General features: G+C 44.0%; 1 protein-coding gene and 1 long non-coding RNA gene across 2 annotated transcripts in view; one reads left to right on the top strand and one right to left on the bottom strand.

Moving 5' to 3' along the window:
- LOC108801945 overlaps positions 1-13,746 on the top strand; it is a 24,411-nt gene extending 10,665 nt beyond the window's left edge. The window contains exon 3 of the long non-coding RNA XR_001942186.1: positions 13,070-13,746. This is a non-coding gene — a long non-coding RNA (uncharacterized LOC108801945). The remainder of the gene's footprint in view (positions 1-13,069) is intronic.
- YWHAE (tyrosine 3-monooxygenase/tryptophan 5-monooxygenase activation protein epsilon) overlaps positions 13,256-26,641 on the bottom strand; it is a 30,356-nt gene continuing 16,970 nt past the window's right edge. Inside the window, exons 3-6 of the mRNA XM_018573843.1 lie at positions 25,509-25,615; positions 20,840-21,046; positions 19,986-20,122; positions 13,256-14,176 (exon numbers count right to left, since the gene is read on the bottom strand). Of these exons, the coding sequence (XP_018429345.1) occupies positions 14,124-14,176; positions 19,986-20,122; positions 20,840-21,046; positions 25,509-25,615 (504 nt within the window). The 3' untranslated portion in view covers positions 13,256-14,123. The remainder of the gene's footprint in view (positions 14,177-19,985; positions 20,123-20,839; positions 21,047-25,508; positions 25,616-26,641) is intronic.

A 26,641-nucleotide genomic window follows, 5' to 3' on the forward strand; every position in this document is an offset into this window, starting at 1 on the left:
CTTTTCCCCATAGTTCTCCTTAGGGTAACGGGAGGACACAAACCAGCGTCCTCCCGTCACCCTAGGCTCAGTATACCGCGAGCTGTAGCTCGCGGTATACTGAGACGCCGCAGTATACTGCGAGCTACAGCTCACTATATACTGAGACGCCGCAGCTGAAGCGGATCCCGACAATTATGCCGGGATCCGCCCAGCTGCGTGACTGACAGCTGGCTCTGCCTATCTAGTGGCAGAGCCAGCTGTACCCGCCCCCTCCCCCGTCAGTTCCGCCAGTCAGCGCTGGAGGATCAGAGCGGGGAGGGGGGAATCCAGCCCCTCCCCTGTCACGGCTCTCTGCAGTGACAGGATCGAGAGGTGAGCGAACGCCGGTATGTGTTCGCTCACCTCCCGATCTACTGAGCCGACCGGTGACAGTCTCATTGTCAAAGGTCGGCTAGAACTATGAGGCTGAGTGAAAAGCACTCACCTCATAGTTCTCCTTTAAGTTATATCTCATTGTGCAGATCCCTAGGTAGGAATGCAGAAAAAACTGTTCCCAGGATGAAAAAGCAGGTCACAGTGTTCAGGAAGGCCATAAGTCTGGTCTGGGTCTGACATTTTTATCACCATTTTACAGAGGTGAGCCGAGTGGAGGATGGGAGGGCAAAACGGCATACTGAGCTGTATACACTCCATTATTCTTAAGGGTTCCTTAACACCTCAGTATTGTGGTGCATTGTAGGAATGCATTTGCGTTAATATATGCTGCATTAAGATAGCTGGACCTACAGCAACCTTTTAGCACAAGGTGGGTCTGCAAGCTCCCACTGTTTTTATGAGTTGGGGTGCTATTATAAATGAATGGCATCACAAAGCACCGCAGAGAGTGGCATGCCTTACTGTGTACTGCATTCGTGCAATGTAAAATGCAGAATTTTGCTCTGCGTTCAAATAATACAAAAGGTTTGAAGAGAACCTTAAAGTCATGCCATGTCACCCAGCTTTATATAGTCCGAGGAAGGGATCGGAGGGGTCCCAAAAGCTTGCATCTTTAATAACTCAAGTTAACCAATAAAAATACCTAATTCTTGGATGACCAGTTCTCACTTACTTATAAGTGGTATTTTCCCTTCTCTATGGTCCTCCTGTAAAGCCTTTTAGTGAAGTAACAATACACGTTTTGCCCTTTCTGTACTCCTTTGGGTTGAGCAGCAAATTGAAGGAAGAAAACTATGGGTAAAGCCATAAACAGGACCAAGAAAAATGATTAATTTTGTCAGTATGGCACTGATTGTGTCTCTGCTGACATTCTAGTTATGTCAGTACAGTACTGATTGTGTCTCTACGGATGTTTCTAGTTGTGTCAGTATAAGGTCTCGTTCACACCTAGGCGTATTGCATATGCGCGACCGTCGCACAATTTTTTACCGCGATTTGCGGTACCTTTTCAGGCGTGGGCCGTTTTGTAGCGCGTTAGGGACGGGCGGAAATACGCCAAGGTGGGAACGAGACCATTGAATACAATGGGATTTATATTTTTGAGTGTTTTGTAGAGCGTTCGTCAAGCGTAGAACGCACTAGAAAACGCTCAGGTGTGAACGAGGGCTAATACTGCGGATGTGTCCCTGCGTATGTTTCTAGTTGTGTTAGTATAATACTGATTGTGTCTCTGTGGATGTTTCTAGTTGTGTCAGTATAATACTGATTGTGTCTCTGTGGATGTTTCTAGTAGTGTCTGTATAATACTGATTGTGTCTCTGCGGATGTTTCTAGTTGTGTCAGTATGATACTGATTGTGTCTCTGTGGATGTCTCTAGTAGTGTCAGTGCAGTGCTGATTGTGTCTCTGTGGATGTTTCTAGTAGTGTCAGTATAATACTGATTGTGTCTCTGCGGATGTTTCTAGTAGTGTCAGTACAGTACTGATTGTGTCTCTGTGGATGTTTATAGTAGTGTCAGTACTAGGGATGCACCAATACCGATACCAGCATCTGCATTAATGCCGGTAGTGGGCATTTTCACGAGTACTCGTAAAAAAGCCGCAATACTTAAAGCCGATACGGGCCCTTTAAATTCTGAAATGACTTCGGCTGCCGTAAGGTCCCACACTTGCCGGGGACCTCACGGCGGCTGTTTACAGCGCTGATCCGGCCGAACATCTCCTCCTTCCCGCTGCCCACACAGCCATGGAGAGTCCCGGCACAACCCTGGTGAGACCCGCCCACACAGCCATGGTAAGGCCCGCACGCAGCACCGTTTAGACCCACACGCAGCCCTGGTGAGACTGCACAGTCATGGTGAGACCTCCACAGCCCTGGTGAGATCTGCATATCTCTGGTGGGACCACACACAGCCTTGGTGAGACCCAAATACAGCCCAGGTGAGACCCGTACGCAGCCCTGGTAGAGCTCTACTGAGCAACACAGAGTATATAGCTTCATATTATTCTGCATTGCTGTACAATGTATTACAGAGATTTGTAGTCCTCTATAGCTGATAGTATTCTGCATTGCTGTATAATGTATTGCTGAGATTTGTGCCCCTCTATAGCTGATGGTATTATTCTGCATTGCTGTATAAGGTATTGCTGGGAATTTGTAGTCCTCTATAGCTGATGGCATTCTGCATTGCTGTATAAAGTATTGCTGGGAATTTGTAGTCCTCTATAGCTGATGGTATTCTGCATTGCTGTATAAGGTATTGCTGGGAATTTGTAGTCCTCTATAGCTGATGGTATTCTGCATTGCTGTATAAAGTATTGCTGGGATTTGTTGTCCTCTATAGCTGATGGTATGCTTGCTGTATCATGTATCGCTGGGATTTGTAGTCCCTATATAGCTGATTGTATTAATATCTACTGCTGTATAAAGTAGTGGTAGGATTTGTATTCCTCTATAACTGATGGTATTATTCTGCATTGCTGTATAATGTATTGTTTGGATTTGTAGTTCCTCTACAGCCTGGAGTGGCAAATCTAGCAGTGTTGCAGCTGTGACATGGACCTGACGCTTCACCACTGTCCTAAAATCATTAGTCTGTATTGTTTTAGAAAAACTCACATGACGCTAAAAAAAAAGTATCGGTAATTGGTATCGGCGCGTACTAATGAAAAGTATCGGTACTTGTACTCGGCCTGGAAAAAACGGTATTGGTGCATCCCTAGTCAGTACGATGCTTAATATGTTTCTGGTTGTTTCGGCTATTTTGTGTGGTATTCCATTATTTGGACAATTCTATTTTCCAATACAATGATCTCATGTTTAACCCCCTGTGATTATTTATTTTTGTGTTTATGGGGGGGGGGGGGGGGGGACACAAGGTAGCTGGCCCCTAGGGAATAAAGAAGTATCAATATATCAATTCGGTCCTGAATGGGCCTATAGTTCCGCCTGCTGTGAAAACTTGGCATGAAGAGATGAATGCAATCTTTATCCACAATGTCATATTTCTTTGTCCTCGCAGTGTCAGCGATGTCTCCAGCGACACTTTGGTACATATCTCTGATTAAACGTGTAACATACTTGCTTTTTTTGCGCTCTTCTTAGATATGACTGTTCACCAATACCTCAAAACCTACTGCCGAGTTTGCAAGAGACGACAGACATTTTATAAGAAATTCTTCGATAAATATGACCGAGATAAAGATGGAATTCTGTCTATCACGGTATGTATTATACATTTGCAATCACATTTAAACTAGCGTCCTCCCGTCACCCTAAGCTCAGTATACCGCAAGCTACAGCTCACTATATACTGAGACGCCACAGCTGGAGCGGATCCCGACAATTATGTCTGGATCCGCCCAGCTGCGTGAGTGACAGTCGGCTCTGCCTATCTAGAGGCAGAGCCAGCTTTAACCCGCCCCCTCCCCCGTCCGATCCGCCAGTCAGCGCTGGCAGATCGGAGCGGGGAGGGGGGAATCCAGCCCCTGTCACGGCAGAGAGCTGAGACAGGATCGAGAGGTGAGCGAACGCCGGTATGTGTTCGCTCACCTCCCGATCTACTGAGCTGACCTGTGACAGTCTCATTCCTGACGCCAATCCATGGCAGCATACAATGGTGTGGAGCCATACCCATTGTATGCTGCCATGTATTGGCGTCAGGAAAGGAAAATTAACGATAGGTAAGTATGCAATTTTCCGTATTCCTGACGCCAATCCATGGCAGCATACAATGGTGTGGAGCCATACCCATTGTATGCTGCCATGTATTGGCGTCCGGAAAGGAAAATTACCGATAGGTAAGTATACAATTTTCCGTATTGTCACAGGTCGGCTAGAACTATGAGGTGAGTGAAAAGCACTCGCCTCACAGTTCTCCTTTAATGCATGACAAATTCTAGTATTGTAAAAGTGACATCATAAGGGACAAATGGCAATTGACGAGGAAAGACCATCACATAATAAATAAAACCTTTCAGCCACACATGGCCCTTGGACCCCAGCAGTCTGTAATGGGAGCGATAGCGCTGATTTGTATAGCGGTACTAGCAGTGATCTCTACTAGTCTTGTGTAACATGTTTCCAGTCTCTGTCTTATGAAGACTCCACCAAATCTGTAGCAGGTCCACCGTCTCTGACCATCATGTCTTCTAGTAGTTCTGCAGTTTCCTACACTTCTCTTTAGCACTACATGCACTGGACATTATGAATTGGCCCTTTGGTGATTTCAAAGGATAACCACTGTTGTAAGTGATCAGTAATGAGTGTGGAGTAATTAGAGATGACTTCAGAGTTCACTAACCCTTAGGGCTTGTTCACACGACGTCCGGATTCTGTCTGGACCAGATCCGTGCGCTCATGCACCCAAAATGTATCCCTATGTGTTTTATGGGCTACAGTTCTCACATGCGCAGTCCGTTCCGGTTCGGACAGAAAAAATCCTGCATGTCACATTTTGTTCGGTCCGGTTAAAAACGCACTGCATGCACAGCACCGCATCTTCAGATCTGGATCAGAAAATCGTATGGACAAGCCCTTAAGGGTGCTGTAAATAATACACTTTACCATTTAGGTCAATGACGTTGCCAGCTGTCTACATTTTAACCAATGAATGTCATTACCATCTCATTTTGAAACATTATTCTTTTTATTCTTATAAAAGCGATGCTTCAGCTGAATGTTGTCATTCTACAGACTCATCAATAGGGGTGTTGAGTGTATATTTACATAACCCGACAAGCATTGAATATTTATGCGAAAATGATCCGATGAAGTTTTATCTTTTATACACCGTCACCTTGTCAGACCATAATAACGATTACAAAAAAATGTATTGTTTGCCCATTTAGATAAAACATAAGCGGTAGTAGACTATGGGGCCAGAGCAGATTGCTCTTCACATAACAAGGCTGGTTTGAAATGAACAGAATCTGGCTTGACATCAGTTTTTCATGGGAGGAGAATGACATCTTGGGTATTTAAGGATACATTTGCATGCATTTAAAGCTGTTCTCCGAGATTTCAGTTGAAACATCTCTGACACACATCTCTATTTATATCGCTTCCAGCAGCGAGCTGGATACAGAAACATTCCTGAACATTATCACACGCTGAGAGCTGGGACTTTCTTACAATTGACATCCACAAAACAATGCACTTGGCCACAGAAAGGTCCATTTTTGTTTGCCAGTTTGATGAACGCTGCGATACTTGTCCATTCTCCAAATGAATGCAGCACACTATACATGATAAGTGACTTACAAATGACCTTTCTGAGGCCCGCATTGCAACGGACAGTTTTGGAAGCTCAGTGGCACTGCAATAATCCTTAGCTAACCAGGTAGAAGAAATGATTTCTTATGGTGTAAGTTGTAAGTAGCATGGAAACCCCTTCTCACAGCACGTTCTACATAGAGAGCCCGTCACTAACAGCTCAGGTCCATGATGACCGGGAGCCAATCAGAGCTGTTTCTGATCATGTGATGACTATGTCAGCTGTGACAGTCCAACATGTCAGGTTGGAGTCCTCATCAACAAAATAAGCCGTCCTGGTTCACACCTAGGCGTATTGCATATGCGCGTCTGTCGCGCGTCTGTCTTACCGTGATTCGCGGTAAAAAAAAAAAACCGCGCGACAACCGCGCGTTTCCGAGGGCTACTTGGCTGTAGCCCAATGGAAACGCGCAACAAAAACGGCCCAAAGTAGTACCTGGACCTTTTCAGGCGTGGGCCGTTTTGTAGCGCGTTAGGGACGGGCGGAAATACGCAGAGGTGTGAACCAGACCCATTGAATATAATGGGATTTAGATGTTTGAGCGTTTTGTAGAGCGTTTGTCGAGCGTAGAACGCGCTACAAAACGTTCAGGTGTGAACGAGGGCTTAAGCCTGCAGATGACAGGCCCATAGAAACGTTAAGAAGCTGTAGAGATGAATAAGGAAGAAGAGTTAAAGCAGAACTCCGGGAAAAAACTATTCTTAACCCTTGCAGTGGAGCTACCCTCACATTGCAAGGGTTAAGTGCTCATTTTTTGTCTAGGTGCTAAAAAAAAATGATACTCACTTGATCCTTGGAGCCGGCTTGCTCTTAGACTGGTTCCTGATGCCTCTTTCCCCCTTGGCAGCAGCAGTCTAAGGTTCATCCTATACACAGTGTATAGGACGTGAGGATGCAGAAGGACATAACATCGAGCAGAGGAGGAGGAGGAGACAGGCTTCAGGGATCAGAGTGTATAGGACGTGAGGATGCAGAAGGACATACCATCAGCCCAATGGAAACGCGCAACAAAAACGGCCCAAAGTAGTACCTGGACCTTTTCAGGCGTGGGCCGTTTTGTAGCGCGTTAGGGACGGGCGGAAATACGCAGAGGTGTGAACCAGACCCATTGAATATAATGGGATTTAGATGTTTGAGCGTTTTGTAGAGCGTTTGTCGAGCGTAGAACGCGCTACAAAACGTTCAGGTGTGAACGAGGGCTTAAGCCTGCAGATGACAGGCCCATAGAAACGTTAAGAAGCTGTAGAGATGAATAAGGAAGAAGAGTTAAAGCAGAACTCCGGGAAAAAACTATTCTTAACCCTTGCAGTGGAGCTACCCTCACATTGCAAGGGTTAAGTGCTCATTTTTTGTCTAGGTGCTAAAAAAAAATGATACTCACTTGATCCTTGGAGCCGGCTTGCTCTTAGACTGGTTCCTGATGCCTCTTTCCCCCTTGGCAGCAGCAGTCTAAGGTTCATCCTATACACAGTGTATAGGACGTGAGGATGCAGAAGGACATAACATCGAGCAGAGGAGGAGGAGGAGACAGGCTTCAGGGATCAGAGTGTATAGGACGTGAGGATGCAGAAGGACATACCATCGCTGCAGAGGAGGAGGAGGAGACAGGCTTCAGGGATCAGAGTGTATAGGACGTGAGGATGCAGAAGGACATACCATCGCTGCAGAGGAGGAGGAGGAGACAGGCTTCAGGGATCAGAGTGTATAGGACGTGAGGATGCAGAAGGACATACCATCGCTGCAGAGGAGGAGGAGGAGACAGGCTTCAGGGATCAGAGTGTATAGGACGTGAGGATGCAGAAGGACATACCATCGCTGCAGAGGAGGAGGAGGAGACAGGCTTCAGGGATCAGAGTGTATAGGACGTGAGGATGCAGAAGGACATACCATCGCTGCAGAGGAGGAGGAGACAGGCTTCAGGGATCAGAGTAGCAGTCAGCCAGCTTGGCGGTTCAGGTGAGTATAACTAGCATCTAGACAGAAACAAACACTGCAGCCCCGCGGCAAGGTTTAAGAACACTTTTAGCTGCAGTGCTTTCACTTCCTGGCTGTGCGATGAGTTAATCTATTGATTACTACAATGTTCAGCTGTTTACCTAGAGCCCGGCTACAACTCCACCCAGTCTGGGGTACCTACCCTCAGGAAACTAGACAGAAAGTCAACGGCAAATGCAACAGTCCCATGGCAGGGATGATTACCCTCAGGATTGTGATCAGTAGTCCAAGCACCCTAGGGGCCGGTGTCAATGAGCTTTTGTTTGCTTAAAGCAGGTTTTGTATTCCCATACTAGTCTGCGGGAATGCATACAAATCTGCTTGAAGCAGGAGAAATGCAGGTCAGAGGGAGGTCAACGCAGGTCAGAGGGAGGTCAACGCAGGTCAAATGCCCCCGTCAGCAAATTCAGAATGATCTCAGAAGCATCTGAAACTGACGTCATACTAATGCCATGGAAACCAGCCCAAAGGCGGTAGACACGGGCCATAAAGGTGTGGACTGTAATCTGGGTATTGTACGCATGGCACATATATAGGTAAAGCAATGTTTTAATCGTTGTCCTCTATTACAATTTTCGAGTTTAGGAAACAGAAGGAGCTTTGCATGATCTCTACGGCCATGAGATTCACCCAAAACAAGTGAAAGAACTCATAGCTTTGGCAAGCGAAGAGAATGAAGCATTTGACTCCAGTCTATTCTTTGCTCTGTGTGCGTTGTCGGAACGCATGTTTTATTCAATGTTCGTGTAAGTATTGCTAAGCCGGGAAGTCATTGCTTCACCTAACATGCTTGTGCAGGAGGCATCCAAAGGGAAAAGAGGCATCTTCAAACCAGAGTTAGGCAACCTTGGCATGCCACATGTGGTGGAAGTGCAAGTTCCATGATGCATTGCAACACTCTGACAGTAGCAGGCATGACTCCTGAAGGAGTCATGATATGATTTGTAGTTTTCCCACTGCTGGAGTGCCAAGTTTGCCTATCCCTGCTTCAAACCTATAGTATATTACACCTCTGGTCTAGAAAAATGCTACATTGTTGTTTTGGAAATCCAAAATGGCCACACAACACTCATGAAACGTTACAAGTGCATAGTAAGTGCAGTGTGAGGCATAGTACACTATATTGCCAAAAATCATTGGATTCGGGTGTTCCAATCACCTCCATGGCCGCAGGTGTATAACATCAAGCACCTCGGCATGCAGACGCTTCTGCAAACATTTGTGAAAGAATGGGTCGCTCTCAGGAGCTTAGTGAATTTAAGCGTGGTCCGTGATAGGGTGCCACCTGTGCAATACGTCCATCCATCCAATAAAGTTCATGTGCGTGTAAAGGCGCCCCAATACTTTTGCCAATATAGAAGCGATCAGGCGACTCAGCTGTCGACCAATCGCTTCTCCGGGCCGGTAAACGGGCCGCCCGACACCACCGCCGTGTTTCCTGGGCTCCCTCCTACAGGCCCGGCTTCTCTGGTGTCGGGGGGAAGCTAGGGAGGAGATGGTCCCCTCTTCCCCTCTCTGCAGATTGCATCACTTCCGGTCCCTGGGCTGTCAGTTCTGGGCTCCTGCAGCCCAGCTATAAGCTATTAATGAGCAATCTGCACTTCAATAGCTTATTTCTAGTGTAAAGGTGACACTGGAGGTCTTTTGGACCCCCCGGCATCACCTTAAAGAGTACCTGTCACCACCATCTGCTATTACATGGGGGACATGTGATAGCAATTAAATTAAAGAAAAAAAGTTTTTAAAATGAATATGAAATGTAAAAATACAAACATTTTTTTCAAGTCCCCCCGCGGCGGTTGCGCCTACGTATGCCTGTTGGGTATCGCCGCGCACGCCGGAGTGAGAGCAAAAATTCTAGGGCCTATATTTATGTGTATCTCTGAACTGATGACCTGTAGGGGCTTTTAAAGTGTCATCTATAGACTTTTGGGGTACCGAATCTTGTTGCAGTTTCCCGGACGCACACAATTATTTTTAAAAAATTGGTATTTTATTGTGTTTTGGGGCACTTAAGGGCATTTTTCACTACATTTTGGGGTTTGATAATAAATTTACAAACATTAACTGATCACGGACTGTATACCGCTCTCCATCCTGGATCGGCTGTCACAGGAGACCGAGCTCTCCTCCCCACACCACTGGCTCAGCCTCCCGTGACAGCCGATCCAGGATGGAGAGCGGTATAGTCCGTGAATGTTTGTAAATAATTGGAATAGTATGACTTACATGTACCAGTTTTGGGAAATGATCTACTTCACTTCCTGTTCATTCATGATTGTGTACATAGTAGCACATACTATGTCCATAATGTATGAATGAACAGGAACACTCAGTACAGTATAGAAGATTCCTGTTCATTCAGTGCTGGGGCTGCAGAAAAAGAGGTTGCGGACTCTGTGTCCTCAATCTCTTTCTATTGTAAAAGGGAAATATCAGGGGTCTGTTTAGATCCCTAATATTTCCCTGAAGCCTCTAAAAGTAAACCATTTAAATAATTAATAAAAATACATATTTAAAAAAATTCAAAGTAAAAAAATAATAATTTTTAAATGTAAAAAGGTTAGAAAAAAGACATTTCGGTTTGGGCCTGACTATTTATTTCAGTTTTCGGTCTCAAAATTGCATTTCGGTGCACCTCTAATCCTAACCTTTCCACATCCTAAAAAATGGTAAAGTGGCTTTAGATCCATTTTAGGTGTGACAGACTGATGTATACGCTTCCATTGTAATAACTTGCACTTTATATTTTTCAGCAGCACTGAGGATACCAGTGAACTATATTCTGAGAAGCAGTGGGTGGAAGCTGCCGACTTCTGCGGAATGGATTGGAAATTTGAAGGATGTAACATTAACAAGCCTATAAAAAGATTGTTCAGACTTATCAGACAGATTAAAAATGAAGAGGTTTGAAATGCTACCTACTACCCTTCTGCTGCCACTTAACCATAGTTTGTACTGAGACAGAGCACCATACGTTACAATCTGACCGGACTGACCTAAACTATCTTATCAATTGGTATCCACTTCATACATGTTGGTAGATCTAATGGATAGATTACAGACTGTAACGTATGTGGTGACTAACCTATATAATAGATACTATCCCATGGGGTGTTAAGTTTGTTCCCGTACCAAAAAAAAACATCCCAATGTGCTATTTCTGGGCTCTGTTCACACCAACGCAGTCTATTCTGGTCCAGACAAAAAAAATACTGCCCGTCTCATTTTCTCTGGCCCGGAACATTGCAAATGCACTGGACATGGTGTGAACATAGCCTTAGGGTGAAGTGAGTCTCTTCAAAGTACAAAGTTTGTCGTGTATGGGGCTGCGTAGCCACAGACTGGTTGGGGTGCCTATGCTGACACGTGCCCACCTCCAAAAGCACCTACAATGGGCACATGAGCATCAGAACTAAACCATGGAGCAATGGTAGAAGGTGGCCTGGTCTGATGAATCACATTTTCTTATATATCATGTGGATAGCTGGGTGTGTGTGCCACTTACCTGGGGAAGAGATGGCACCAGGATGCGGCTGTCGTAGTTTTTCTTTCAAAGTTTGTAATTGCTCATTTTCTGGTGGGTCCCCCCAGCCATCGTCACCCCGCCCCCTACACGGGTGCCTCCATCGGCTAACACTTGTGCCCACAGTGGCTGTGTGCGTCCATAGACAGACATAGTCCTGTGGCAGGCCACGTCCCTCCTCTCTGACCAACAATTTGATTGGCGGCAGAAGGGGCCTATGGCTCTTTTGCCATCAGTATCCTCCCCCTGCAACCAGCAAGTTCGGGGAACGGAGGATCTCTTCGGACCGGCGGCTGGGACGAGAATCGCTGACAGGTAAGTCTGGGGGGGGGACTGAGGGAGAAAAAAAAAGGTGCTGGGCCGTTTGTACCCAAATGCAGAGAATGCAATAAGACCTTAATACTGGTTTAAGGGTTAGTTTACACCAAAAACTGCATCACCGTGCGTCTGCACAGTTGCATTGCGATCTGTTTTGATGCGGGTTTTTTTTTTTAAACTAAAATGCTAATTAGGTCACTTCCTTTTTCCTGTCGTTTGTTTTGGAGCCGCTTGTTTGTTGGCAGGCATGTTGATAGTGTTGGTTTTAGCTACAAAGAGGAAGTCCCTGGATGACACAATCAATTAATTGTTTTGGGATGCGTTCCGGTGCAATCAGATGCAGCTAAAATAGGACGAGCAGTATTTTTTCTGACTGCAAGGGTGTGAATAGAGCACAAGAAAGAATTGTGATGTATTTTGGCTGCAGCAGTCAAACTGAACGGACTGCATCACAACTGCATATGGTGTAAACTAACCCTAAGCCTTTCTCAGCACAGCTTTTAGGGATCAGCACCAATTCTGACATCTTGTGTATCCAAGCATAGACTTTGTATTAGTAAGATTAGTAATCCTGGCCGCTGCCAGACCTAAAATAATACTAGTTGCCTGGCTGTTATGTTGCCAAGTCATTCTCCCCGACAGTGCAGAGACCTGTGAAGCCAGGAGCCCATAATCCCCATGCTTGGAATAGGCCTCTGATGACGATGGAGAAGCACAACAGCCAAGCAACGAGTCCATCCCAGACTGCTCCGCTCCGGCTGCCTCCATGACAGGCTTCCCTTCTACAGAACGCAGAACACAAAAGGACCAAAGTGGCTTTCTGACAAAACAAAATAAAAGTGAAATTGTTACTTTATGGATGTCTTTATTTTTATGAAGCCAATTACACTTGGGCAATATTGTATCTTGAAAAAAAAAAAATACACCATTGAGAGACTAAAAGCTAAGCCGTTACTCTACTGATCTATTGTACTCCCTCCAACAATCAATACTTCAATAAAACGACATGGTTTGGCAAGTTCTCATGAACGTTTAAATACTCATGTAGCAAGCAGTGAGCAGATCTGCCGTCTTCTGCTATGTTAAGCCAAAAATCGAACACGACCACACGGATGTTATTGGAAAACACACAGCAGCGGTGGACCCATCACATACACGGTGACTGTGGCTATACGGTAGGTGAATATGACAGTCCTCATTCAGCCAATTCGTTTACAAGAAACTGGTGACACCTTTCACAATCACCAAACCTGGCCAACTGATGGACCAACAAAATGTTTAGCCAACAAAATGGCTTTTCTGTGGGGGAAAAAAAATGCATCCTGTTAAAGGTGTTCTCTGGAGGGAAGAAGATGAAAGAGATGGTTCTCAGCACAGTATAGAACAGAAGCCCCCCAACCCCCCCCGGGCCCTTCCAAAGGCAGCGCTACGTGGAGTGCCGTTACATCTCAATGGACAAACACAAACTAGGAGCCACCAACAGATGGCGCTGCAGCTAATAGCTGGGAGCTCCGAGGGAAAGGAAATCCCCGCCAAGTTACTACGGGCCGACCCCAATATTCAGCTTCACCAGAGAATCCCTTTAACACTATAAGACAGTTTTGGATGAATCATTTTTGTCACAGGGATGGAGGAAAAAAACAAAAATGAAAAGCTGGTCCTTAAGGCTACTTTGACTACTAATACAATATCTTTACACAGACAATAAGAGGTCAAGTAACGGTAATATTTGGCATTTTTAATTTAGGTTTTGTTTATTTAAGTTTAATGTTAATTCCATGCTGTGTTTCAGTAAGAACAATGACAGATTCTGTATCTGTGGCTCCAGTCAGATATCCAGTAGTACAAATTAGCTTCAAGTTACACATACTGAACAAAAGAGGTTGAGCAAGAGAAAAGGAGGGCAGAAGGGGGGGGGGGGGGGGGGATAGAAAAACAAAAAAATTTAACACGCATGCAGGCTATTCAACACCAGCTCCAATGCTAACCTGCTCTGAGGAGGGAAAGTAAAAAGGAGGCAAGAATGAATAAACACGGATTGTTGACGTGATACCAGCACCAGAGTTTTCAGCGACATTTTTGCACAGTTTTGAAAACACTTTTACAGCAAAAACCACTACAAGGACATTCTGAAGCAATCTGCGACATCAAGCTCTAACCACATTTTAAACAACAGAATGAAGTTCAGTTTCAAACATTTAGAAAATAAAAAAAGAAAGCCACCACACAAATTCTACAGTGCGATTGACTCTGGTCTGCCCTACGGAGTAACGTCTTTTGCTTGTTCTATGTGTTTCTAAGAGGTTATAGTGCTGGATGGCACGGAGACAAACTAATGCTGAAAAAGCCTCTATGCAGTCCTGTTAGTGTCTTAAAAGAACCTAAGATGGCTGGCAGCAGCAAAATCCACAGTCATTCACTCTTGCCTTTTTAGAATTCTTAAACTGTGTAAAAATGATACCAACTGGGCAGGAACCTAAATCCTGAGAACCAGTGTAAAAGTCAAATTTTGATGGTCCTCAGAGTGAGACGGGATATTTGGAGGGAAGGGGCAGTTGGTTAGAGAGGGTCTCTTCTTGGCTTTTAATGTCTCACTGATTTTCATCTTCCACATCCTGCAGTGTTTCTTTATTCTGATCTTCACCTGCAAAAAGAAACATTTGCATCAGGAAATATCACATCAGGACAATCTGAAAGAATTGGGATGGCACTAGAGAACAAATGCAGACACTTCCTAATTGGTCCAAGCCATTATAAAACAAGAGTGCAATGTAATGAGAAGCGAGTCTCCTATATCCATATCTCCTGGGAGAAGAAGATCATTGGACTGCTGGTCTCTATGAACAGACTGGGATGAAGAAAGGCATGCTGTGTACACACACACACACACACACTGTCATTCTATTTTCAATCATCCCAGGCCTGAAATGACATATGTAGCCAAGGGTCTAATACTGGTCAATAAAAGGGGATGTAAATCTGTAATCACCCGTGTTACATATATGATAAGAGTTCCTAGGAGTAAAGACTCCAATTCCAGTCACAATAGCAAACAGTGCTGAGCTCTAGTTTATATGAAAATGGTGTCCCCTGCAGTGCTTCATAATGCTGAACAGTGGATGCCGAAAGACACAAAGGTCTACAAAGCCAACATATGAGGTCCTTGCATTAGTTACCGGACTGGTAGTAAGCCGACAGCAGAAAGGCCCAAAGTATACCTTTCAAAATACATGCATTCAACACGCATGATGCAAGGCACACAAAGGATGTATTTAAAAACACACATAAATGTGCTAAACCCACATTTTAAAAGACATACACCCCCCGCCCCGTTGCAGCCAGATTGGGATAACACAGATTTTTATTTGTTACATGTTCCCATATGTAAAAAAAAAAAAAAAGCTTCTTGCAGTAGAAGTTGCTTTTACTGGGGTTAGGGTTTCTTGGCTTCTTAAGGGTTGAAAGTTCTACTTGCTTAGGAGGGGCTGAGAGGGTTTCTTTTTATAACCTGTCTGTATGGTGCTGGCTGATTTAGATTTGAAACTGGCCTGTCCTAACAAAAGGGTTAAAGGATTACAACCCTGACTTGTGCATTGTATGTTAATGGGAGAAGCAATCCACAAATGTCATTCCCAAGTCTTTCTATAAGAACAGATCATTGTGAAGCTGCTCAGAAAAAACTGGATTCGGCCATGTTGCCTGCTGCAACAAAACATATAAAAAAAGAGTTTAAAAGAACTAAAGCCAAACCTTTTGTGTCCGTAGATCTCTTCAGGGGCATCGTAGGACATTTACTAATATAGCAGGCAATGCTGACAGAGCAGAGCCGCGCTGCAGCCAGGAAAGAGCCATACAATATTGTCAGGATCCACCCCACTGCCTGATTGTCAGCTGGCTCCGCCTCTAGAGCCAGCTGTGCCCGCCCCTCCCCTGAGCACTGATAGATCAGGGGTTGAATCCCTGCAGGAGAGATGACTGACTCACTGCTCTTTGAAGGGAGAAGCCATGAGCTGAGCAATCATTGGTTTGTGGTCGCTCAGCTCTCGATCAATACAGCAGACATGTGACGGCTTCGGTATCACACATTGGTTTCAACTATGGTGATGGGTGTATTTCACTCTCCATAGTGCTTTAAAACATTTTTTTCGGTATGCTGTGTGCATGGGAACAGAGAGGTTTTCTCAAAATTGACTGCAAAAGTGGAAGTATATGGACACCCCAGCAATGAACTAGTCTTATTAGCTTCCCTTTGGTCTGTTAAATATTCCACTGGAAACCTTGTTCTGTCTGTTCATCTCGTCAGGGAGCCCTCCCAATTCTTAAGTGTAAAAGATGGGAAATGTACACAGGGATGTGCTGCACGTTTAAGTATTTGTTTTACATACACTTGAAGATGTTGCCCAAGGATTCCAGTTTGCCCAATCAAGATGGCATGATCCCTGCAGAAGGTAAGGAGCATCCAAATACTGGTTCTACCTAAACCGACTTCCTGACTGGCATGAAATTCTGAAGCAGTTTGCAAGCCAAGAGGCAACCCTGTCCTACCGTTCATGATTGATGGGGCTGCTAAAGTCTCCAAGAAACTTTACAATTCAGAAAGTGTGTTTATGGCAGAATACATTATTTGAGAGAAAGGAAAAAAACATTTTTTATGCTGACCCACATATACCAGAGAAAGACATGACCAGAAACACCAGAACGACCAGCAAATCATCAGACTGGTGGCTTAGTGGTGGGGAGATGGTCTGGAGTCCCCTGTGCCAATCCACAGATTTTCCATGTGATTGTGGTTTAGATATAGAACACTTCCAGGGATGTGACAATTGCTATCCTAGATCTACAGTCAGCACTTTACCCCCGAGGAAGGAGTGGATTCCAGAAAGACAGTGCAATGGAAACATGTTGCAGGAGACGGGACTACCAACATTGTCAATACTGATTCACAAGCCTGTATCTTGTTAATTGGCATCTATCTACACCCTGCCCACTGCTTTCTGGATTGGCAGCACTGCCTTGGTTTCTGGAACCTTCTCCATCTAAGGCTGCAGCGTCTGGGAGGGAGGACTGTGAGAGAAATGGAGGATGTGGCTCAGTCAGGCGGTCTGGTGAATACAATTTAGGCTGCATTCACACCAGCAGCTGTAGTGCAACGCACAGCTCAGCTGCTGATGTGCGTTTCCAGGGACAAAGCTGATCTGCTGATTGCAGCGCATCCCACTGTTTACTGTTGCTTCCAGATGATAACGGAGTGCGCTATAAGGGCCGGTACCCACACAGTGTGTTCCAGAGCGTTATGGGCCGGCCGACTTTGTTTTAGGGCGGGAGGGGGCTTGACGGTGCTTTGAAGTCAATGGCATCGTAGCCACACTCCCATTGCAATCGCTGGCACCCAAAAGCATGGCACATTAATGCCTGCGTTGTGGCCCAGTGCAATCTGAAAAAATAGTGCATGCAACATTTTTGCAGATTGCACTGGACCGGAATGCAGGCATTAATGTGCCATGCTTTCGGGTGCCAGCGAACACACTGTGGGAAAGGGATGTGGCTGCGGTGCCATTGACTTCAATGCACCTCCAGGCCGCCTACCACCCCAGAACGCAGGGAGCCGGCCGGGTTGCGTTCCAGAGGCCGAACACTCTGGCACTTTATGAATGTTGTATTCTATCATCTGAAAAGTACACAGTGTAAAAGTAAAAAGGCCAATTCAAGAAAAGTTTCACTATCAAAATTGCACAAGATCTTTCTGTACAGCATGCATCTGTTACATGATCACATTAGTCCATCAAATCCGTGTTAAAGTCTGCAAATGAAACAGGAAGATAACCAACATTCATCATGGAGCCTATGATACATAAGGGCATTACTAACCATATAGAATACACAATTTATAGTGTTAGTGAATAGTTAATCCAAAGTTTTAGAGGGAAAAAAGAAGAAAACACACTCAGTCTAGTGCAGAAACCCAGACATGACTAACACTGCAAACGCCAGGGGTCATATAATACAATTTTATCTGTCATTAGGCACACTGACCCTTTATGCAGAGGCATGCGTTGTTGTCTATAGCTGGTTAACAAGGAAAAAGCACAATCTGTGGCAGTGATTCCATGCCCAAACAATGACATGGGAACATCCGTATTATGAAATGCTACAACTAAACAGCTCCAGTGGAAGGATCACACAGAGCAGACGGATGCAATGGTTAAGAGGACACAAAAACAAGGCCATTCTGTGTGGCAGCCATTACAGCAACTTACAAAGAATATTTAGGAAAGGGGCACGTGGATTTTCCTTTAGGAATCTACATAAAAAAGGGAAGAACAAGATCATGTGGTGATGTTAAAAGCATGAGAAAACCAAAAGACAGGAGCCCAGTTATTGATGAATGCCTTTAGTGCTAGCTATACTACTACTGTGATCAAAGTCTTCATTGCACAGGAGGCCTTTTGGTGCCTCACAGCCAATGTACGTTCACTACTCCAGGTTTTACTACATAAAAAGAACTAGGGCTGCAACAACTAATCGACATAACCGATTATATCAAATAGAAGAGTGGGTATACATTGGAAGACCAATGGTTGAAAGATGGTACCCGCTTCTGAATGTAGAGGTTTTTTTTCTGACCACAGCCGTTCCAGTCAGGTGAAATATTCTCTCTGCAGTCATACATACATGTACAATTCTACCTAAGCTTGGGAGCTCATATGTTTAACTGTAAAATCTTTGGCCACTCAATTACCTTTCAGCTCTTGTACTGAACTTCGTGGAGGGAAGTTTCCATAAAACTTATTTTGCTGCTTTGCTTTTGGTTGGTGCCAAGAAGTCACAGGTTGGATTTATTATAATCCAAAAAAGCCAAAACAGGGGTGTCAATGCCCAGGTTCTCCATAAAGATACTGAGATAATATGTAGGCTGGCACTGCCTCTCCTGCTGACTTCCCTCTGACTTTTCCTAACAGTCAATAACCAAGTATTGAGAGTAAAATGTACTTTTCCCAATCCATAGGCCAGGTGTGGTACACTGCAGCAGTCACACCGGATGTACATACCAAGAGCTGTGCGTTTACAAACCACTGATTACTCAGCTCAAGGCTTCTCCCTATGGAGAGCAGTGTCAGCCACCGCTCCCGCAGGGATTCCACCCTGCCTTCTCTGTTCCTCTAGCACGAGAGAGAGAGAGGAGGGAGAGAGAGAGACAGGGGAGGGCATAGCTGGCTCTGGTCCTAGAGAGGCCAATATTGTCATGATCCTTCCCAGCTGCAGCGTGGCTCTGCACTATCAGCATATTGTGGCCAATAGCCGGCTACATGCCGACTTTGGGTTACTGGAGTATATTCGTAAATCTACTCGTATCACCCAAAAAAGTAGTAAAGCCAAAAAGAACATTTGATTTGACCTCTCTGTTAAAGTATTTTTATCTTTAAATAGTTTTAAAGTATTTTCTAAAGCCTTGGTTCTCAACTGGTGGGTCGTGACCCAGAAGTGGGTCGCGACCCCATGTGTAGTGGGTCGCCGCATGCCTTCCACTTTTCTAGGTTAGAGGCTCTTCAGCCTACCCCCTAGCGGAGCACCTTCCATTCTTACACCAAGCAGCCATTAGAAATATGCTACCCAGTGCAGAGTGTCAACTTGAGGTGAGCTGGGCTAGGGGTATGGCCATGAGGGAGATCCATACATACGTGCATTGCTTATAGCTTCCTCACGGTGTCCTATAGTGGTGCCTGGGCTGGAGTGACATCACATTCTGGCTCCCGGCACCTGTGCAGGCGTGCATGGGAGCTGTACAAGCAATGCACATATGGATGAAGCTCCCTCGCAGCACAGCAGCCCACACTACCGTGTGTTCCACTGCAGTGCAACTTGGGTCGTGACTTTATGACCGAGGACAAATGTGGGTCCTGAGGTTACACAGGTTGACAACCACTGTTCTAAAGTGTCATATGTCTTTCATTTCAGGTTTCCTCCTTTAAGGAGACCAGCTTTGTCACAGGCCGAGAAACTTCTACTAGGAGCCCTCCTCCTCAAGACGCTGGCAGATGAGTGCACTCAAAGCTGGGAGACATTTGGGTGGATCTGGCATTCAAAGAAGACGAGAGAGAATGTTATAAGGCGGTGTGTGAAAGACAGTCATGTGACAAAGATCACCAGCTGGGAAGCAGATGGAATTGACATTAGGGGAGAGTATGTGAATGTGAGCATAGAAGCAACCATTTTAGTAAAGGTGTAGATCTACGAGGAGGGTGCTAGCTTCTCAACATGTAGGTCTGCAGTTATGAGGTTGAAAACACTATTATCCCCAACAAAATATGGACTCTATGGACATCTTTTGGATAGACAAATACGATTTCCCTGGATCAAACAGCACAGCCATCAAGAAAAAGGCACAACTGCTGCTCGCTTCTTCTCCAACATAGACAGAAAACATTTTGATGTACCTTCAGAAAGACACTTACCATCACCTTGCATATCTGAAGTCCATAGTGTCAGATTATCACGTAACAATTGCATGATAAGCGTGGAGTCCTTGTAACTTTCTTCGCTCAGTGTATCCAGTTCTGCAATTGCATCATCGAATGCCGCTTTTGCCAACCTTTAGTAAACAGACCATTGTTAGGGAAGTTTACAAGTCCATACTGCTTTTGCATTACTGTAATGTCAAATGACAACTACTTTTCATCATCATACAGAGTCAGTACACTTTTCTGTGATCTCTCTCAGGATGAACCAATATACATACAATTCAGGAATCTCAACAATGGGGGAAAAGCTACCAGCGATCATAAACCTACCAATTGTTAGTTCAAGAATAGGAGTGGACAAGCTCAGTCTCCATGCTGGGGGTGCATGATCGAGCGCTCTCTCAGCACAAACACATACTGCACATATGCAACGTCCCAGAAGAATTCCACATTTGTGTGTTATGCTGGTAAAATGTAACTTGCTTAGTTATCAACGGCTACTATGGCAGCTACTGGGTGAGTATAGAACCATTCATGTGTCTATCTACACAAGCTCTAAATAATCAAAGCTTTGGTCAAAAGACTTAGCACTTAAATGCTAATAAGGACTATTGTTTCTGGCTGGGGTTACTTTAAAAAATGTTATGGTATGGGGTTGTCATAAGATCTGTTCATGGTTTTTATATATTTTTTATTTTCTTTAATTATCTAGATATCTGTACTAGTGTATGGAGGTTTGTTAGGGCACACCTATATAAATGCACACATCACAAAACAGTAGGAAGCATTACAGGGCAGGAAGTAAAAAAAATATACAATTAAATATTCCTCTTTAGTGTCATCCTTACCTGCATGCGCGGTCAGGGGAATTAAGAATTTCATAGTAGAACACAGAGAAATTGAGTGCGAGGCCTAAACGAATGGGATGTGTTGGAGGAAGTTCTGTCATTGCAATATCACTTGCAGCCTTATAAGCTACCAAGCTATTCTCTGCTGCCTCCTTCCGGTCATTGCCAATGGCAAACTCTGCCAGATATCGGTGGTAGTCTCCTTTCCTAAGAACAGAAAATAACGTATGCAAAACTTGAGACTTATAATAATTACCTCCAAAAATACTTTTTTTTTATACCAGATATACTGCATGTAAAAATAAAAAAAAAACTTAAGCTGCACAGCGAAAGTCTGAAAGTAAACTGGTCATTTTTCTTAAAGAAAAAAAGGTATTTTTAAATGCATTTTCAAGCAAAAATCAGTCACTGATAACATGAGACTTCAACTGGGCTTTAATGCTTCACCATTAGGCAGGAAGCACCTATGTCACTCTGCTTTTAAAACTACAATGGTGTAAAAAAAATGGAAACCTAGTGTGAACGCAGACCGACCAATTTCATGTATCCTGACACTCCCCTTCTCCAAGCTGTCCCACGATGCTTTGACTAGAATAAGTGCCTATTTGTATACGGGACCCACTGCTTACATCGTGAACTGCAATAGAGAAGACCCGAGTGCTGACTACTTGGGACTAGAGTTAACATGGTCACACAAATATTTTGTTTCTATACATCAGTGCTTTATTTCTAAGTTCAAGATAATCTTTACACTGGCCCTGAACTCAACAAGGAGATTTGCCATCTTATAGGAAACCTGTAACAATATTAATTATGCCTAAGCAGTATCCTGAAATATCTAACTTGCATCTCGAGATCCACCCAGAAAATAACAGGAGCACTTCCTGGTATATGAGGGTACCTAGGCAAGCATATGCTTACAGCCTGATAAATAATTATTTGCAGTGTGAGTGTGTGTACTGCTGCCTCTAACGGCTAGTCTTGGAAGACTTAATGATATCAATACTGTGCTGCTTCTTCCATGATGGCCACCTCCAAATGTGGATAAACAGTGCAGAACAAGGCATGTTAAGCTAATAATGAGGGGAAAGCTGCAGAGAGACCATCGGCAATACCAGTGACTAGTCCTTTGCCTTTTTGCTTTTGGGGCACAGCTTAGTTTCTAAAGCAGCCTTGGGTTAGCTTACAAAAGAAAAATCAAGAATCAAGATAAGAGTGTTCTGAGCTCCTATACTAATTTCTTTGTCAGCAAATCTCTCCAACTTGCCCTCTATTCCAGAATTGCAGCCTCCATCAGTCTCTTTGGTATGGGATTACTGCGACATCAGCTGTGCACAGCGGTGCCCTTATTTGGCCCCCTATGGCACTGCAGGAATGTGATGTAGATGGTCAAAGGAAGAAAGGCATCTGACAGTCTTGGAAATACCTGAGACACTGATGGGGCAGAACGCTGGAACAGAGTGGAGGTAGGAGGCACAGGACATCACAGGTTAGTAGAACACTTTAGGACTCTAATCTTAATTTCTTTTGCATGCAGACATGGTCAATTTAACCAGTTGACATCCGCGGTGTTAAACCCCCTTCCCATCCAGGCCATTTTTCAGTATTCAGCGCTGCGGTACTTTAACTGACATTTACCCAAAATTAAACTTCATATTTATATAACTGAACTTGAGGTTGGGAATGAAAAATAGGATTTTTGAATTACCGGTAGAACAGGGCCGGACAAATCCCAGGATCCAGGCCGCCAATATTCTTTAAAAATTACAGCTGGCTCCAACATTTTGCAGTTCTCTCGTTACTATCAATGAAGTTGGCTCCTATGAAAAATCCTGCTGGCTCCTGAATGCCATATTACATTTGTCCACCCCTGCAGTACAATCTGTTTCTTAATGTGCCGTGTAGGACACAGGTAGATTCATAGATAATAGATTCATAGGGTAATATGCAAGTATCATCATGTGATTGGACACTGGCCATAACAGAGTTCCCTCATATAACTAGGAGGTGCAGCGAAATGGAAATTTCAAAACCGAAACAAAAACATTTGTCAGGCCGAAACCAAAAATGTTCTTTACATTTTTTATAAACTTTAATTTTTTTAAATATTTATTCATTTATTAAATATTTTTCTTTTTTACTTTACTTTTAGGGGCATTGGGGAAATATTAGGGGTCTAAACAGACCCCTGATATTTCCCTTTAAAAATAGAAAAAGAGATTGAGGACACAGAGTCCTCAATCTCTTTTTCTGTGTCCCCTGTCATCAATGAACAGGAATACTCTATACCGAGTGTTCCTGTTCATTCATAGCATGAGGACAGAGTATGTTTACTATAACCACAATCATGAATGAACAGGAGGTGATGAACACTCCCATTCATAATTGAGGATATAGTAAACATACCATGTCCTCAATTATGTACAAACACTCAGCGATCACTGATTGCTGAGTATTTGCATTGGCTCTCCTTCCCTAAATGCTGTCACAGGAGGCTGAGCGAGCGGTGCGGGAGGAGAGCTCAGCTGTCTCCGCCCACACACTGCTCTGCCGGACTGTGACAGGAGGCTGAGCGCTGTTGGAGAGCCGCCGGCCGCTAGCAGCGCCCTCCTCCCGCAGCCAGTGACCAGTCAGCCGATACCAGCCTATTACCCTGTTGTCTCTGAATCTGATTGTGTCCTGTATAGGATTTTTGAACTCACCATAAAATCATTGAGTCTTCTTAGTCCATCCTGGAAGTCATTCACCTCTCTGGTTATACTAACACCTACCTACACTTGAACATGAACAAAAAACTGGAAGCCAGCCCAGGATAACCATTCCTACTACCAGTACGTTTCAGTTTTGTAGCAACATATAATCAAAACACAGAGGTGTGGGACCAGTGTCCCTCAATAGAGAAAAGGATATTATGGTAAGCACAAAATTCTAATTTTTGTTATTTATTGAGACACAGTGAAGTCATTAATCTTTGGGATGTCCAAAAGCAGTCCAACTGAGGGGTGAGCAACATAGTAGAAAGATCTATCAGGCCTACTAAAAAGGCAACTGGGACTGCCCGCAGCTCAAAGAGCATCAGAAGAGGCCTGAACATCCATCAAAAAATGGTGCTACTAAAAACATTCTAAAAATCATATAATTCTTGCAGAAGGGGTTGCCAGTGCCCAGGTCTACTGTAGGCAGCAGAATAACCTGATCGTGAATGGATTCCTGTGTCCCTCAATGGCCAAGAAATAAATGTAATGTGAGGATGATGATCTGCCAAGCCTAAGTTCACAGTAACTTGTTTAAGAGATATATGCAAAGTACTTTAAAACTATGAAATGTTCCTTTCTTACTAGAAGTATATTCAGGAAACCGTAGCCAAAAACGAGTCTATATCAATACAGGTATCATTTGTTTTAGGGTACCATGCTCTGGGAATTCTCAGCTGAAAGCCTTTCGATCACTACTCACATTAATGAGCCTAGTCAATGACAGGCTTCATAGCTACTGCACACATTGTGAATGCAGTCAGCAGTAATAGAAGGTGTCTTTCATTAAAAGTCTTTGAAGATGCTAGCACTGTATTAGCTTCGGTTCTCTTCTCACAACCACGAGTGAAAGGAGCAAGCCAGAAGAATCAGGAGGGCATATCCAGGAGACCTGCCAGACCCGGAGAACACCAGGTGAGTCAGCCTTTGCATTTCAAAAGGTTTTTTTTTTTTTAATCAAGCTTTGTCAAGACTACCACATGTATAATATTTGTATTACCTCTGCAAAATCAAGACACAAAATACCTCTCCAAAACCAAAAATTGTTAGGATTCTGTAGAAATACATTTGAATCTACAGTAAACACTGTTAAAGTTAGGTATGCTTCAGGCAATAAGCCAGGTTCCATCACTCTAAATCTGGTCACATTACCTGAATAGAGCATGTAAGTTCACATAACCTGCAGAAGATCCACATTGTAGATACCAACAGTCTGCCAACATCAGTGCCCCTTGTACTGCTGGCATTGCCTCAGGTCATGGTATCCCCAACAGGACCTTCAAGTTCTCCACTGCCCCATCACAAATCACAATACATTCAACTATGCACATGTATAGATTGTAAGCTCTCACGGGCAGGGCCCTCCTTACCATCTTGTCTTAAATTGTATTGTGACTGTAATGTCTTCCTTATATTGTAAAGCGCTGTGCAAACTATTGGCGCTATATAAATCCTGTATAATAATATAATAATAATAATGTATACTTATTACTGCCTCCCACACTGCAGTGCTTGATGCAAGTAGTGCCACAACATGTAGGGTCCATTTACATGGTATGAGGTGCAGCATGTCATTTTTGAATGGGCTGCCAAGGCACCCCAGTGTACCAAAAAAACTAAAATCCCACAAAATATAACATCTTTTTTCATTATAGTAATGCAATGCACTGGCAAACCATGAATGGCACAGCACCAACTTGCACAACTGTGTGGTGGGAATGCACACAAGTGTAATATTCTGGCCCACATAATGTTCTGTGAAGGAGAAGCTGTGGTAAATGTGAGAGCAAGCACCTGCCATCATTAGTACCCTATTCATACAGGTTCACTTTAAGACTAAAACAAAAAACAAACCTTCCACACATTCTAGCATTTCCAAGCTGGTAAAATGGACATGGCACAAGGTTGGTACTTACATTTTATAGTAAAAAACCTTAGACTCCCCACTATTTGCAGCTGGAATGAGGTGCTTGTCCAGTACATCCAGAATGTCATTACAGATAGATTTCAGTTCAGTCTCAACCTAAAAACAAAGATGACACCTGTCAATCATATTTTAGTACAGTGAACTGAAAAGTCATAATGGCTTCTGTACAAGAGAAAAGAACAGGTGATTGGGTCTACGTAACACAGCTCAGCCAGTTCACTACTAAATGCTGCGTTGTGTGTGCAGGGTATAGAGTACATAGGCACATCTGCGATTCATTTCCTCAAGCCTTTTCCCTCTTCTGAACCCCATTCCTTGCATGCTTAGTCATTCAGTACATTGTATGCTAACCCCCTGCCACCTTCCACAGAAACAGGAGCATTAATAGAAAGCTGTACAGAGAGAAATACCCAAGGCCTGCCACTGTTGACCTCACGATGAAATGCCAATTGCCTGGCTATCTCTGGCCTAAGTGACGACAAAGGACTGTTAGAACTCTTAATTTAGAGGTTGACTGCTTACAGTGTAACTGAACCTCTAGAGCAATTATATTACAGCCACTCACCCCAAGAAAATCTCATATTGCTGCCTTCTCTTACCACGCATGCAGCTTGCACTTCCATTCATTCATGGAGCTTCCGAGTATGAACTTGTTCCCTGGACTCTCTCTATAGAAATGAATGAGCGAAGAGTGCATTCATATGCCTGGCTGGGGACATTATAGTTAGCAATATCTCAGTGGATCGGGGACAAGACTGGGAAGGGGAGACTCAAAAAAAGAGTCTCCCATTCATGTGTGGTCCATCTATATAGGATTGCATTTCAGCAAGGCACCAGCATGCAGGTGAGCAGCCATTTTCCTTATCCTTGATCTGGATCAGTGTATTGATCTCCTGAAACCTCTGGATCAATAGAACCAAACAATTCAACAATGACAGCCTACACATGGTCTATTTTAAGCAAAGGCCCAATATAAAATGCTCTTAGCAAAGCTCAGCCAAACATTTATCCTTTCTATATCCTACATCTGGTCAACAATCGCCTATGCATTGGCTGGAGTCCCTGCAGAGTGCAAAGTAATTTTTTCACATTTACTATTAATGAACTGATCAGAGGGGGGGG

The sequence above is a fragment of the Nanorana parkeri genome, unplaced genomic scaffold, assembly GCF_000935625.1.
Source record: "Nanorana parkeri isolate BGI_ZX_2015 unplaced genomic scaffold, ASM93562v1 scaffold48, whole genome shotgun sequence".
NCBI classification, from domain to species: Eukaryota; Metazoa; Chordata; class Amphibia; order Anura; family Dicroglossidae; genus Nanorana; species Nanorana parkeri.